Here is a 15,131-nt window from a genome sequence, read left to right on the forward strand (position 1 = left end):
CGAAATGCCTCTAAAGAGCCACCACGTGGAAAGATGTAGTGCAGTCCAAACACATTTTACACAATCACTATTTGTCCATTGCATCATCTTGCCAAGTCTGCGTCCAAAAAAAACCTCCCCTGGACCCTCCCCTTGCACACTCCCCTCTGTGTCCATCAATCAGATCCAGCTCTCGGACAGGACTTTCCAAAGGCAGAATAGAGGGGGGGATTCTACCCTGAAATATCACCAACAATTAGCAATAATTAAGAAACATATGCAGCCGAATACATAGAGTTGGATAGGGCAATATCAGATAGATACTGATCGCTGTGTACTGCTTCTGTAGGTTACAGTAATTGATTGTCCTGGTGTGAAACTGATCCATCCTCTGCCCCCTGGGGCAGTATCTCCCTGCTCACTTGATGTTGGGAACATTCTCTTTGCCTTATATAGAAGCAACAGGAGTCTATCCAGCTATAGGACTGGATTCAGGGGCTCAAGGGCTTTCTTTTCCCCACCTCCTGATTGAAGGAAGCAGTAACAGGAAATCCCGCTGAAATTGGAACACATACTACACTCTCCAACTCTAAATATGAGTCGGCCGGTGAATGGTAACCACAGCAACATCATACACGATGAAGGGACCTTCATGTTCACTTCAGAATCGGTGGGAGAGGGACATCCTGGTAAGTAAGAGCTGGTAAAAGTCACAGTTCAAATACCGGACAGCTGTTAGCATAGGCAATGGCATCTGTGTTCTGAACATGGGGGGAAAACTTATAAACCATGATTGATGGGGAGGGGGGGATGATGGGGAATATGCAGCAGTCCAAACATCCCTTGGTGGGGAGGGGCTGTATGTGGCAGTGATTACAAAGAAAAAAGAAAGACTTGCTGACACGAATCTTGTCATTCATGTGAAAATGACTTAATACTGGGCGGCCTGCTGGTGGCGCTGTCCAGGGAGAGTATAAATACTTGGGCATGGGCCCAGCTTGCTCAGGACATTCTTTAACAGGAACTAGTGAAGGACACAACTAGATCTCCATGTTGAAAAACAGTTGATTAAAGCCTTGTTTAATACTCGGACCAAGTGCCTAGTAGTTTTCTTACGTCACTTGCATTTATATAGCACCTTTCATGACCACCGGACGTCCCAATGTCCAATGGGCGTTACAGTCAATGAAGTACTTTTTGAAGTGGAGTCACTGCTGTAATGTAGAAGACGCAGCAACCAATTTGCACACAGCAAGCTCCCACAAACAGCAATGTGATAATGACCAGATAATCTGTTTTTTTAGTGACATTGATTGAGGGATAAATATTGGCCAGGACACCAGGGATAACCTCCCTGCTCTTCTTCAAAATAGTGCCATGGGATCTTTTATGTCAACCTGAGAGAGCCAGTAGGGCCTCAGTTTAACATCTCAACCAAAAAACAGCACCTCCGACAGTGCAGCACTCCCTCAGCACTGCCCTGGAGTGTCAGCCTAGATTTATGTGCTCAAATTTCTGGAGTGGGACTTGAACCCACGACCTTCAGACTCAGAGGCAAGTGTGCTACCCACTGAGTCACAGCTGACATTATGGGTGGGGGGGGGGTGGTTTATAAGTCTGACTGCATGGATGGTACATGCCAGTGATTGCACAGTATCTATATGGAGGAGCATCTGATATTGATATGTGACAGTGTCTGTAGCAGGGAGGTAAAGAAAGGAAGAATTTACATTTATATAGTGCCTGCCACACCATCAGTACGCCCCAAAATACTTTGTGACCACTGAACTGTTTGAGGTTAGTCAGTGGCATTTTGTAAGAAAACGTGGTGGTCAATTTGTACAAAGGAAGGAGCCACAAACCACAGATCAGATGGAGGAGCAGTTAATCTATTTTGAGGGATGAATGTTGGTCAGGATATTGGGAGAACTCAGCTGCCTCTTCCTCACATAGAGCTGTTCTTTTACATCCCCCGTCACTTGTGATGCCTCCATTTTACAAGGAGGCCAGTCTTTCCAGATCTCCAATGACTGACGGTCTGGCTCCTGGGGGGTCAGTCGCTGCCTTAGCTCCTGACCCTCAATGGCAGCCCAGCGCCCAGCCGAACCTAAATGTAGTGAGGCTATTACCCCCATCACAATCAAAAACAGGGTTTGCATCCTCGAACAACACCTGGGGGCAGGCTAAAGAACTTTCAGCAGAACAAACCAGTCAAAGTTCCCCCGATCAGCGTGGTGTCCGTCCTTTTCTACAACCTGGCCATTGAAAGAGGTCTTCTCCTGAAGGAGCTGCAACCGGAGACCTTAGCAGAGGAGCCGCCAAAATAAGACAGAAGGGACAGAAAATGCTGAGAAGGGAGACCCGCCTGGTCTTTCACAAGCTGGGTGAGATGCTCGGCAAGCCTTGATTCAGGACACTATTTCTTGAGCACTACTAGGACATCTTGCCTTCTCACAGCCATCTTCCCCTTCAGTAAAAGCAAAAACTTGCTCTCCCGGTGACACCATTACTTTTGTCTACAAGTGTTGCCATCAGGAGCTACCGCAGCGGTGCCCACTGGCAGCTCCGCCTGGCCCCTGCTGGAAGCCTCCATGTTGCGGTGCCCACTGCGAGCAGGCCCAGGCACAGTGGAAGCCAGTGCCAATCTCTCGCCTCGTTTAGACAATCTTATCAGCTATTCTGTTCAGTGAGGGGGTCAGATTGCAACTCAAGGCCGGTATGGCAGTTGTGCGAACAGTTGTGCTGGCCTCTTTGGTGAGGGGGTCTGCCACAGATTGTCTTTTGAGGTTGCCATTCTTCCCAAGACACACTGCTAGCATCCCAACCTGTGCCTCCGCACCTGATATGTACAGCTTGTGGACTCTTCTATACTTTTTGCCATGTGTTGAAAGTTGCTGGGCTCATCCCCCACCCCCACCCCCCATTACATGTGACTGCAGTCCCACACCAATGAGGTTGACTCTTAATTACCCTTTGAAGTGCCCCAGCAAGACACTCAGTTGTATCAAACCGCTACTAGGGCAACTAGGGATGAGCGATGAATGCCTGCCTTGCCAACGCCACCCACAACCTGAGATATATATTAAAGAAATCAAATGGGTTGAGGTTGTGGAGCCAAGTCCCTCTTCTGTTGGGCGCTGCCTACTGCAACAGAGCGAGATAAGGTGATAGCGACTACATGGTCTCTGTGCATTACCATGTGTGACATACCACCTTCTGTAGGGTCTGTCATCATCCCATCGCATACTAAACTCCTCGGGCAATGGTTTAGTCCATTGTACAGCCATGGCAGGGGACGAATACAACGCCTCCTCCACTCCAAGTCCTGCAGTTGGATCCTGAAGGGACCCTGTTTGTTCCCCCAGAGCTGACAGATACTGTCCAGAAAAATTCAAGCCATGGCAAATGCACAAAGTCTTTCACCCCCGCCCCCTGCACCAACCAAAGAAACACCGGAAGAGGAACATAGAATAGAAGAACCCCCAAAATTGTTTGGCATTACAAGGAGGGGCAACTGTGAAGCACCAAATCGCTCAGGCTGGGATTCTGTATAATCAACTACCGCTGGAAATTTCCTCGTTTACACGGTTAATCCGAGGTTTCTGCCGAACTCCTGGCTAAGTTAGGGCGGCCAATGGAGAGAAACCCTGAGGAAATTTCCAGTGATTAGGCCTGCATCTGAACCATCTCCCCAATGACAGGGCAAAATGCCATCTAGTGCACCACCAGTTCAAAGCCCCTCAACTCAGGAATAGGGGTGGGTTCAGGGGCATCAAAGCAGAGCACGTACAAAGCAATTATTGGAAAAAATTCTGAGGGACAGAATTGGTCTCCACTTGGAGAGGCAGGGATTAATTAGGGATAGCCAGCATGGCTTTGTCAAGGGAAGATCATGTCTGACCAATTTGATTGAATTTTTCGAGGGGGTGACTAGGTGTGTGGATGAGGGTAGTGCAGTGGATGTGGTTAACATGGATTTCAGTAAGGCTTTTGATAAAGTCCTGCATAGGAGACTGGTCAGGAAGGTAAGAGCCCATGGGATCCAGGGTGCCTTGGCACATTGGATCCAAAACTGGCTTAGTGGCAGAAGGCAGAGGGTGATGGTGGAAGGTTGTTTTTGTGACTGGAAGCCTGTGTCCAGTGGGGTACCGCAAGGATCGGTGCTGGGTCCCTTGCTGTTTGTGGTCTACATTAATGATTTGGATGTGAATGTAAAAGGTATGATCAGTAAGTTCGCAGATGACACGAAAATTGGTGGGGTGGTAAATAGCGAGGCGGGAAGCCTCAGGCTACAGGACGATATAGATGGGTTGGTCAGATGGGCGGAACAGTGGCAAATGGAATTTAACCCTGAAAAGTGTGAGGTGATGCATTTTGGACGGACTAACAAGGCAAGGGAATACACAATGAATGGTAAGACGCTAGGAAAGACAAAGGATCAGAGGGACCGTGGTGTGCATGTACATAGATCCCTGAAGGCAGCAGAACAGGTGGATAAGGTGGTTAAAAAGGCATATGGGATACTTGCCTTCATTAGACGAGGCATAGAATATAAGAGCAGGGAGGTTATGATGGAGCTGTACAAAACGCTGGTAAGGCCACAGCTGGAGTACTGTGTGCAGTTCTGGTCGCCACACTATAGGAAGGATGTGATTGCTTTGGAGAGGGTGCAGAGGAGATTTACCAGGATGTTACCTGGGCTGGAGCGCTTCAGCTATGAAGAAAGACTGGACAGGCTGGGGTTGTTTTCCTTGGAGCAGAGAAGGCTGAGGGGGGACCTGATTGAGGTGTACAAAATTATGAGGGGCATAGATAGGGTGGATAGAAAGGAATGTTTCCCCTTAGTAGAGGGGTCAATAACAAGGGGGCATAGATTCAAGGTAAGGGGCAGGAGGTTTAGAGGGGATTTGAGGAAAAACTTTTTCACCCAGAGGGTGGTTGGAATCTGGAACTCACTGCCTGAAAGGGTGGTAGAGGCAGGAACCCTCACAACATTCAAGAAGCATTTGGATGAGCACTTGAAATGCCATAGCATACAAGGCTATGGACCAAATGCTGGAAAATGGGATTAGATTAGACAGGGCTTGATGGCTGGCACGGACGCGATGGGCCGAAGGGCCTCTTTCTGTGCTGTATAACTCTATGGTAATGAAGACAGGAAAATGAGGGTCATCCTATACCCCCAGTACTGATAGTCGCACACACACCCTTCACCAGGACACTTCCTGTCACCACTACAGACACTGTCACTTCCTGTCCCCACTACAGATGCTGTCACTTCCTGTCCCCACTACAGACACTGTCACTTCCTGTCCCCACTACAGACGCTGTCACTTCCTGTCCCCAGTACAGACGCTGTCACTTCCTGTCCCCACTACAGACACTGTCACTTCCTGTCACATGCCTCCCTACAGATGCTGTCACATAATTGTCAGCTTGGCTCAGTGATATCACTCAGCTCTGAGTCAGAAGGTTTCTGGGTTCAAGTCCCACTCCAGTATCAGAGCACACAATCTCAGCTGACACCAGTGCAGTTATTTTGTTCCCAACCCTCTCGGAATGACCGGGAGTTTCCCAGAATCGGGGGTTCCTCCCCCGAGCGTTGCCTACTGCAGCTGTGGAGATCAGCCATTTAAATTTCCTGCTGCAGTGCGCCCCCTTGCTCCGTGATGTCACCGGCTGCTGTTAGAGGCACCTCCAGCTTGGTGATGTCACCCACAGAGCCGTGGCCGCATGGAGGGCACTCGGGAGGAGGCTGGGGATTCTGGAATTAGGGGAGGCCTCAGCAATCGGAGGGGGGTCTTGGCAAGTGTGGGGGTCTTGGCAATCGGAGGGGGGTCTCGGCAATCGGAGGGGGGTCTCAGCAATTGTGGGGGTCTCGGCAATTGGAGGGGGGTCATGGCAATTGTGGGGGTCTCGGCAATCGGAGGGGGGCCTCGGTTTCCCCTCTTCACTTGCTCACGGGTGGCCTCCGGGTACTTGGAACTGTTTAGTTAATTTTGTTTGGTAGTCTAACCACCTCCCCTTGAGCATGTGAAGGGAGTCCTGGGAGAGCCTGGGTGCAGCCCTGCACCTCTGTGCAGTGATTGTCAGTGTTTGCAGCGCCTCAGTGCTGTAGAACACTGACAGCACAAACGTCAAAATAAATGTGGCCGTGGTCCCTTTAAGGAAACCGGCTGATGACGCGTCATCAAATGACGTCACCAGACCCGCTTCCTCTAATTGGCCGGCAAACGTGCGGGGCGGGCTCAACAAGCCCCATCAACGGAAAGTCATTTTCCAGAGCGGGATGGAGCCAGCAGTGGGGCCGCGACCAGCCACCGACATCGCCCGCCCTGGACCCACTGATGTGAAGAAGATCCATGATTCTATGATTCCAACAGTGACTAAACTTCAAAAGTACTTCATTGGCCGGGAAACACTTTGGGACATCCTGGGGTTGTGAAAGGCGCTATAGAAATGCAAGTTCTATCTTTCTTCCTTCAGTGATGGAGGCAAAGCAAAACCCTCTCCTCAGAACCTGACCTAGGATCATGTGAGCAGGTGCTGAGTGGAGGGGGCGGGTCACCCCTGGAAGTGGGAGGGGAGACTAGAGGTGGGTGGGGAAACGTACCTGAACAGCCTGTCTCACCGCCTGGCATCCGCTGACAGAGATCATTGGTGTTGGCCTGGCAACGAGACACAGGCCATAGTCTCGGCTGCAGGTATATTGAGTAAAGGGATTAGGAGCATTGGAACAGCAGGTCATTCAACCCTTCGAGTCTGTTTCACCATTCAATTAGATCATTGTAAGAAATCACACAACACCAGGTTATAGTCCAACAGCTTTATTTGAAATCACAAGCTTTCGGAGCGCTGCTCCTTCGTCAGGTGAAGTGGAGAGATGCATAAAAACACAGCTTATATAGTCAGAGATTGTGATTTCAAATAAAGCTGTTGGGCTATAACCTGGTGTTGTGTGATTTCTTTCATTTGTCCACCCCAGTCCAACTCCGGCATCTCCACACCATGGCAATTAGATCACGGCTGACCTGTACCTTATCTCCATTTCCCCACCTTGGTTCTGTAACCCCTAATACTCTTGCCTAACAAAAATCTATCAATCTAATTTTGGACATTTTTAATTGACTCCTCCAGCCTCAACAGCTTTTTGGGGGAGAGAGTTCCAGATTTCCACTGCCCTTTGTGTGAAGAAGTGCTTCCTGACATCACCCGTGAACGGCCTGGCTCTAAGTTTAATGTTATGCCCCCTTGTTCTGGACTCCCCCCACCAGAGGAAATAGCTTCTCTCTCTACCCTATCAAATCGTTCAATCATCTTAAACACCTCAATTAGTTCAGCTCTTCTATACTCGGGGTAATACAAGCCCAGTCTGTGGAACCTGTCCTCATAATTTAACCCTTTTAGCTCCGGTACCATTCTGGTGAATCTGCGCTGCTCCCCCTCCGAGGCCGATAGATCCTTCCTGAGGGGCGGGGCCCAGAACTGAACGCGGTGACTCCAGAAATGAGGAACTTGCCCAAATAATTCCTGCAGAAAGCAGAGTGAAGGAGAAGGTTCTCGTGAGGCAAACATGAGGGTGGCTTGACTCCTGCGAAAGAGGCGGCTTCTGCTGGCGCGACCCTTGCAGGCCACGCCATTTGACCCGGGCTATGCAGACGACCCACTCCAGGAATTGGGAATGGGGTCTCCAGCCTTGGGCGAGGCTGGGCGGAGATTCCGCTCTGTCGCACGGAAGGCCAGCAGGACGGCATCCCATGAATGTCCGGCACCCCCCACCTTCCCAGTCTTAAAGAACAGTTTCTTGGATGAGAAACGGCAGGGGAGGGGGTCCTACCAGTGTTCGCTAAGCTGAATCCCAACAAGAGTCAGGGCCTTGAGAAGAAACGGGGACACAAATTTGGTGGTGGTGGGCGGGGAGGGGAATCCATAACTGACCAAATGTTCTGGGGTGTAAAAGTAATTGGATTACTTCAGAGGAGGGTGGGAGTGATTTCTGTAAACTGGTTCAGCTGTCGGGCAGTCCAGCTCCCTCCAGACCCACAGCAGGAACTGACACTGACACTGACACATGGGGGCAGTTGCCATGCCATTCGCTCCTAGTCGTCTAGTATTACGCATATCGGGAATGTGTACTGGGCAGCCGAGAGGGAGCTCTGTGTAACTGGACTCTGGAGTGAAAAGAAAAAAGAAAGACTTGCATTTCTACAGCGTCTGTCACGACCACCGGACGTCTCAAAGGGCTTTACAGCCAATGAAGTACTTTTTGAAGTGTAGTCACTGTTGTAATGTGGGAAGCGCAGCAGCCAATTTGCACACAGCAAGCTCCCACAAACAGCAATGTGGTAATGACCAGATTATCTGCTTTAGATGTTGATTAAGGGATAAATATTGGCCAGGACGCCGGGGAGAACTCCCCTGCTCTTTTTCGAATAGTGCCGTGGGATCTTTTACAACCACCTGAAAGGCCAGATAGGGCTTCAATTTAACGTCTCATCTGAAAGACGGCACCTCCGACAGTGCGGTGTTCCTTCAGCACTGCACTGGAGTGTCAGCCTGGTTTAATGTCTCATCTGACAGACAGCACTTCTGACAGTGCGGTGCTCCCTCAGTACTGCACTGGAGTGTCAGCCTAGCTTTATGTGCTCAAGTCGCTGGAGTGGGACTTGAACCCACAACCTTCTGACTCAGAGGCGAGCATGCTGCCCACTGAGCCACAGCTGACACTAAGTGACATCTCAATCGCTCCTTCCTCTCTGACCCTGCAACTCGGGCTATTTCTTTCTGTTTCTGTCACGTGGAATTCTGAAACACGATCTGTTTGTGTTCTGGGAATGTCGCTCTCTATTAATAGGGGTGTTCTGCTTTTCTAATAATCCCCTGACAAGATTCAGCAACTCTCTTTGCCGTTTCTAAACGTCTGCCGACTTTCTATCTGTCGATGTGACAATCGATAGCTGTCCAAGCAGTACCACCTTGCATTGGATCATGGGGCAGAGCCTGTGCTCGAAGGGACATGCAGGGACTCACGTTGGGGGCGAGCTGAGTTCTGTACGGGGTACAGACCCGGTGTAACCTGCAATCCTGAATTCTCATTTCCCCCCACGGCACTGGCTTTAAGCTGGGGTGCAGTCCTGCGGGCACCAGTCGCCCTCCTGTGCTGCAACCGGACCCCAGACAGTGACTGTCCGGCCGTTATTCACCCGTTATAACCAAATCCACTCCTGCCAACTTCCACACATGGCAGGTTAGCGATCAGGAGCTGGAGCCTCCGGCTGCTAACTTTTATCCGCCTGCATACTCCAGGGCACAAGAGTGGAGCAGAAGAACTTGCCTTTATATAAAATAACAACAGAAAATGCTGGAAAAACTCAGCAGGCCAGGCAACATCCGTGGAGAGAGAAATAGAGTCAACGTTTCGGGTCGAAACCCTTTGTCAAGACTGAAGAAGCACAGCAAATTATCAGATTAAAAGGCCAGTTTGGGGGCTGGGAAATGGGGATGAAAGAACAAAAGAGAAGTGAAGAGACATTAAGAGGTATTCAAAACCAGACGAGATGGTGATCGGACTAGTGGAGACAAAAGACGGCTCTAGATTAGGTGTGAAATGCGCTGGCAGAATGAGAGACAGCTGCCATGTGGGAGAGAGATAAAAGGTGGGGGGAAGGCCAAAACAAAGGTGTGGATAAAAAATATAAGTAAAAATGTAATGGGGGCCGAGGTTATGATCTGAAATTGTTGAACTTGATATTGAGTCCAGAAGGCTGTAAAGTGCCTAATCGGAAGATGAGGTTGCCTTTATATAACGCCTTTTATGATCTCCGCACGTTGCAAAACACGTTACAAACAATCAGGTACTTTTGGAAGTGTAGTCACTGTTATTATGTCCGTGTATAATTGAGACACGGACTGCAGGAGTTGATTATAACAAGTCTTTGCTGAATGGAGACAACCTGGAAACTGAAACTACAGAAGCCTGCTAGTGCCTTTTATACAGGGGTGGTCACTGCCGGTACTGCAGTCTGAGACCAGTTATTCCCTTAAAGGTACATACACAACAATTCCTCCCCTTTTAGATAAACAGTACATAATATTCATTTAACAACTAAATAATAACTAATTACAATTACAATTACGGTTGCTAGATACATTGGTTGAAATTAAGCAATTATAAGTTCAGTCTTTGAGGAGGCTTCCTGATTCTGTCTGGATAACGCCTCTTTGGGATATCAGGTTCTTCTGGCAAGGTTGAGTCGGGATCAATGTCGTTGTTTGGTTCGTCTGCTTCCAATATCACCGATTCTGCGGTAGATGCAATTAGTACTTCGGTTTCATCGTCAGGTGTATCAGATCGTGGTGTGGAGTTGACGTTTTCCAGTGACTCTAGAATCTGGTCAGCATGGCGTCTTACAATGCTCTCCCCAACGTCCACGGTATACATTAGAGGTCCTTGCCGTGTACAGATCGTTCCTGGCTGCCATTTCTCTGTGCGGTAGTCCCGGGCCAAAACTGGTTGACCTATCTTAAAACTCCTGGTCGGCCTTTCATTCATATCCTGAAACTGCCTGTTCTCCACATCTCTTCTGACGTTCGGCTTAACCAAATCCAAGTGGCATCGTAGTCTTCGATTGAAGAACATCATGGCTGGAGGTTGGTTGGTAACTGCATGTGTCGCATTCCGGTAGGCAAACAAGAAGTTATCCACCTTGTGTTGTAGGGGTATCTCTTCATTACACATTGCCTTGATAGCCTTCTTGAATGTTTGAACAAACCTCTCGGCCAATCCATTAGTGGCTGGATGATATGGGGCGGATGTGTAATGCTTAACACCATTGTTCTTTAAGAACCTCCGGAACTCTTCAGACACAAACTGTGGTCCATTGTCAGAGCAAATCTGTTCAGGCAGCCCATTCCTGGCGAATATGGTTCGTAAGACTGCGATAGTTTTTTCTGTGGTGGTTGAGGACATTTTTATTACCTCTGGCCACTTTGAATGTGCATCCACCGCAATTAAAAACATCGAGTCCATAAAGGGACCAGCAAAATCAATGTGCACCCTTTGCCATGGAGATGAGGGCCACTCCCATGGATGTAGAGGGGCTTGTGGTGGGGCGTTTTGGACCTTCTGGCATCCTGTACAGCTCTTGGTCATCTCTTCGATTTCTCAATCGATTCCAGGCCACCACACAAACGCTCTGGCTAAGTTCTTCATTTTTACCCCGCCCAGATGACCCTCATGAAGCTCATTGAGCACTCTATCCTTCAATTTGGGTGGAATTACTACTCTGGATCCACACATCAAGGTTCCTCTGCACACTGACAGCTGTTCTCTTCTTGGCGAGAATGCTGGCAGCAGTGGTTCGCCATGTGCTGGCCATCCCTTCACCGTTAAATCATAGACCCAGGAGAGTGTCGGGTCATTTTGTGTTTCCTTTTCTATGTTTGCATTCGTCACAGGGAGACATTCGACTATAGTTGAGTGGAATAACTCCACTGGATCCACTGCTAGTTCTTCTTCCACCGTCGGCAACGGTAGGCGCAACAATCCATCAGCATTCCCATGCTGTTTAGTTCCTTTGTACTCGATGTCATATTGGTGAGCCCCTAGGAAAAGGGACCAACTCTGTAGCCGTTGTGCCGTCATTATCGGTACGCCCTTCTGAGGGTTGAAAATGGAGACGAGAGGTGGATGATCAGTCAGTAGAGTAAATTTCTGACCGTGCAGGTAGTGATTGAACTTCTTCGCTCCCCACACCAGGCTGAGGGCCTCTCTGTCAATCTGGGCGTAGTTACGCTCGGCTGAAGTTAACGAGCGTGACGCAAAAGCTATCGGCCTCTCTGAACCATCAAGGAATTTATGTGACAGTACCGCCCCAATGCCGTAGGGAGACGCATCACACGCCAGTCTTATCGGTAGTGATGGGTTGTAGTGAGCCAATACTTCTCTTGAAGTGATTAGGTCCTTACTCTTCTGAAAGGCCCACTTGCATTCATCGCTCCATTTCCATGCTACTCCCGTTCGTAGTAGGGCGTTCAGTGGATGCAGAATCGTGGACAAATTCGGCAAAAACTTATGGTAGTAATTCACCAATCCGAGGAATGACCTCAGTTGCGACACATTTTCAGGCGCTGGGGCCTTAACAACCGCTTCAATTTTGTCAGGGGACTTATGTAACCCCTCTTCATCAATCACGTGGCCACAATACGATATCTGTTTCTTTAAAAATTCGCACTTGGGGCGGTTGGCTCGCAGCCCATGTTCCCGTAGTCTAGTGAGCACCTGTTCTAGGTTGTTAAGGTGTTCACTGTCATCTTCACCTGTCACTAGGGTGTCGTCCAAGTAACACTGAGTCCCCGGAATCCCTTGCAGGACTTGTTCCATTGCTCTTTGCCATATCGCCGGAGCTGATGCTACTCCGAATACCAGTCGATTATACTGGTAAAGACCTTTGTGAATGTTTATCGTGAGATACTTCCTAGAGGATTCTTCAACCTCCATCTGCAAATATGCTTGTGCTAGGTCAATTTTTGTAAAGCGCTTCCCTCCAGATAGTGAGGCAAAGATATCTTCTATCCTTGGAAGAGGATATTGTACTGTGTGGAGGACTGGGTTCACCGTCACCTTGAAGTCCCCACAGATGCGAACCTTCCTTGGCTCCTCAGACTTATTGTTTAATGTTTTTTTCATGACAGGAACGCAGTGGTGGTCACTGCCGGTACTGCAGTCTGAGACCAGTTATTCCCTTAAAGGTACATACACAACAACTGTTGTAATGTAAGAAAACACAGTGGTCAATTTGCACTCAGCAAGGCCCCAACAATGGCAATGAGATAATGATCAGATTTTTAGTGATGTTGGTTGAGGAATAAATATTGGCCCAGGACACCGGGGAGAAGTCCCCTGCTCTTCTTCAAATAGTGCCGTGGGATCTTTTACATCCACCTGAGAGGCCAGATAGAGCTTCGGTTTAACGTCTCATCTGAAAGACGGCACCTCCGACATTGCAGCACTCCTTCAGCACTGCACTGGAGTGTCAGCCTAGAATTGGTGCTACTGGAGTGGGATTTGACCCCACAACTTCCAACTCAGAGGCGAGAGTGCTCACCACTGAGCCACGGAAACCTGGCCTCGCCTACCCTCCTGACCTCACCTCTCAGCCCTGCGGGTGCAGTCTGTCACAGGAGCGAGTCAGGGTGACTGATACCAGTCTCTCCCGGTGTGTGAATCTGGCTGCTGCCACAGGTAATTGAGTAGAGTCAGAGCTGTAGGACTGCCCAAGAGTCTCTCCTCCGGCAGTCTGGCATCTCATCCGTAGCTGTTTCTCTGTGGCTGTGCCGATCCTGGGTGTGTATCAGTCTCCCCGGCAGTGAACACGGGTCTGTCTCCCCAGGAGACCGGTTGCAAGTACTTGTCTCTATCTCACCAACGGCACCACATTGAGCAGCCTAAAGACGGTTGTCTATCTGTGCTCGGAGTGTCAGCAACTGGCACAGGGTCGTGTGACGGCACGCAATTTTACTGAGCGGTGCAGTGTGCTGCACGCACCACCTGTCGTACTGCACCGTACACTTCTCGTGCAATAGTCCAGCCTGCTGAATCAGACACTTAACCTCCCACTCCCTCCACCATTGGTGTTGCAGTGTGTGCTGTCCACGGGATGCACTGCAGCAACTCGCCAAGGCTTCTTCGGCAGCACCTCCCAAACCCACGATCTCCACCACCTAGAAGGACAAGAGCAGCAGGCACATGGGAACACCAACACCTCCAAGTGCCCCTCCAAGTCACACACCATCCTGACTTGGAAATATATCGGTCGATCCTTCATCGTCGCTGGGTCAAAATCCTGGAACTCCCTCCCTAACAGCACTGTGGGAGCACCTTCACCACACGGACTGCAGCGGTTCAAGAAGGCGGCTCACCACCACCTTCTCGAGGGCAACTAGGGATGGGCAATAAATACTGGCCTTGCCAGCGACGCCCACATCCAGAAAATTAATTTTTTTTAAGCTTGATGAAAAATGCCAGCTTAATTAATTAACAACCATTAAGCCTTTGAGGGCTGAGTGTCCTTTTGCGTTTTCATTGTGTGAATGATTGCACAGAATATGAAAAAAATGGGATTTGCTGTAAATTTCTAATGATGAGGTGATTAATTGGAACCAGAGTAGTTATGTCATTGTAACAGCATTTCCCCTTCCACAGCAGAAGTGCCAGTAAAACCAGCTGTGCACATGACAACAGAGTAATAGGAGGAGATTTAAACTTTCCCAGTCATTGCTGCATTTGCTAATCTCACTCAGGCATCAGTTGTGATGCGAAGATCATTCTCAACCGGGCCAAGGAGTGGGAAAAATCGGCTAGGGTTACCCCCTCCTGATCACTGCCCAGTGAGTCCCAGCTACAGAGCAGACTTGGGCGAGAGCAGGAACTGCTGTGGTGCCCCCTGTGGTCAAATTTATTATTTTTTTAAATTCGCTTATGGGATCTGGGCAATGCCAGCATTTATTGCCCATCCCTAACTGCCCTCGAGAAGGTGGTGGTGAGCCGTCTTCTTGAACCACTGCAGTCCGTGTGGTGAAGATACCCCCACAGTGCTGTTAGGGAGGGAGTTCCAGGATTTTGACCCAGCGACGATGAAGGATCGGCCGATATACTTCTAAGTCTGGATGGTGTGTGACTTCGAGGGGAACTTGGAGGTGGTGGTGTTTCCATATGCCTGCTGCCCTTGTCCTTCTATGTGGAAGAGGTCGCGGGTTTGGGAGGTGCTGCCAAAGAAGCCTTGGCGAGTTGCTGCAGTACATCTTGTAGGTGGTACACACTGCAGCCACGGTACGCCGGTGGTGGAGGGAGTGAATGTTTAAGGTGGTGGATGGGGTGCCAATCAAGCGGACTGCTTTGTCCTGGATGGTGTCGAGCTTCTTGAGTGTTGTTGGAGCTGCACTCATCCAGGCAAGTGGAGAGTGTAAAGTCTGTGGGTTGCTTAGTTAATTAATGCACAGACTCCAAGAGTAACTTAAAACAGGACTTTACTATTCGAAGGTCAGGGCGAATCTGCCAAATAAATCCTGACGCAGCACTTATATACCGGTGTGGTCACCGTCGGTATTACAGTATACAGAAGCCAACAAAGTAGTGCCACACCTAAAATAGT

The 15,131-nt window shown here is 49.3% G+C and overlaps 1 protein-coding gene across 1 annotated transcript in view; it reads left to right on the forward strand.

Annotated features, from left to right (window-relative positions):
• Positions 1–460: 460 nt before the first annotated feature.
• The window catches only part of LOC147098479 (S-adenosylmethionine synthase-like), a 66,575-nt gene continuing 51,904 nt past the window's right edge, over positions 461–15,131 (forward strand). Inside the window, exon 1 of the mRNA XM_085970225.1 lies at positions 461–668. Within this exon, the coding sequence (XP_085826351.1) occupies positions 575–668 (94 nt within the window). The 5' untranslated portion in view covers positions 461–574. The remainder of the gene's footprint in view (positions 669–15,131) is intronic.

Source organism: Somniosus microcephalus, chromosome 29 (assembly GCF_052327205.1).
Source record: "Somniosus microcephalus isolate GS21.2 chromosome 29, FLI_Smic_1.0, whole genome shotgun sequence".
Classification (NCBI taxonomy): domain Eukaryota; kingdom Metazoa; phylum Chordata; class Chondrichthyes; order Squaliformes; family Somniosidae; genus Somniosus; species Somniosus microcephalus.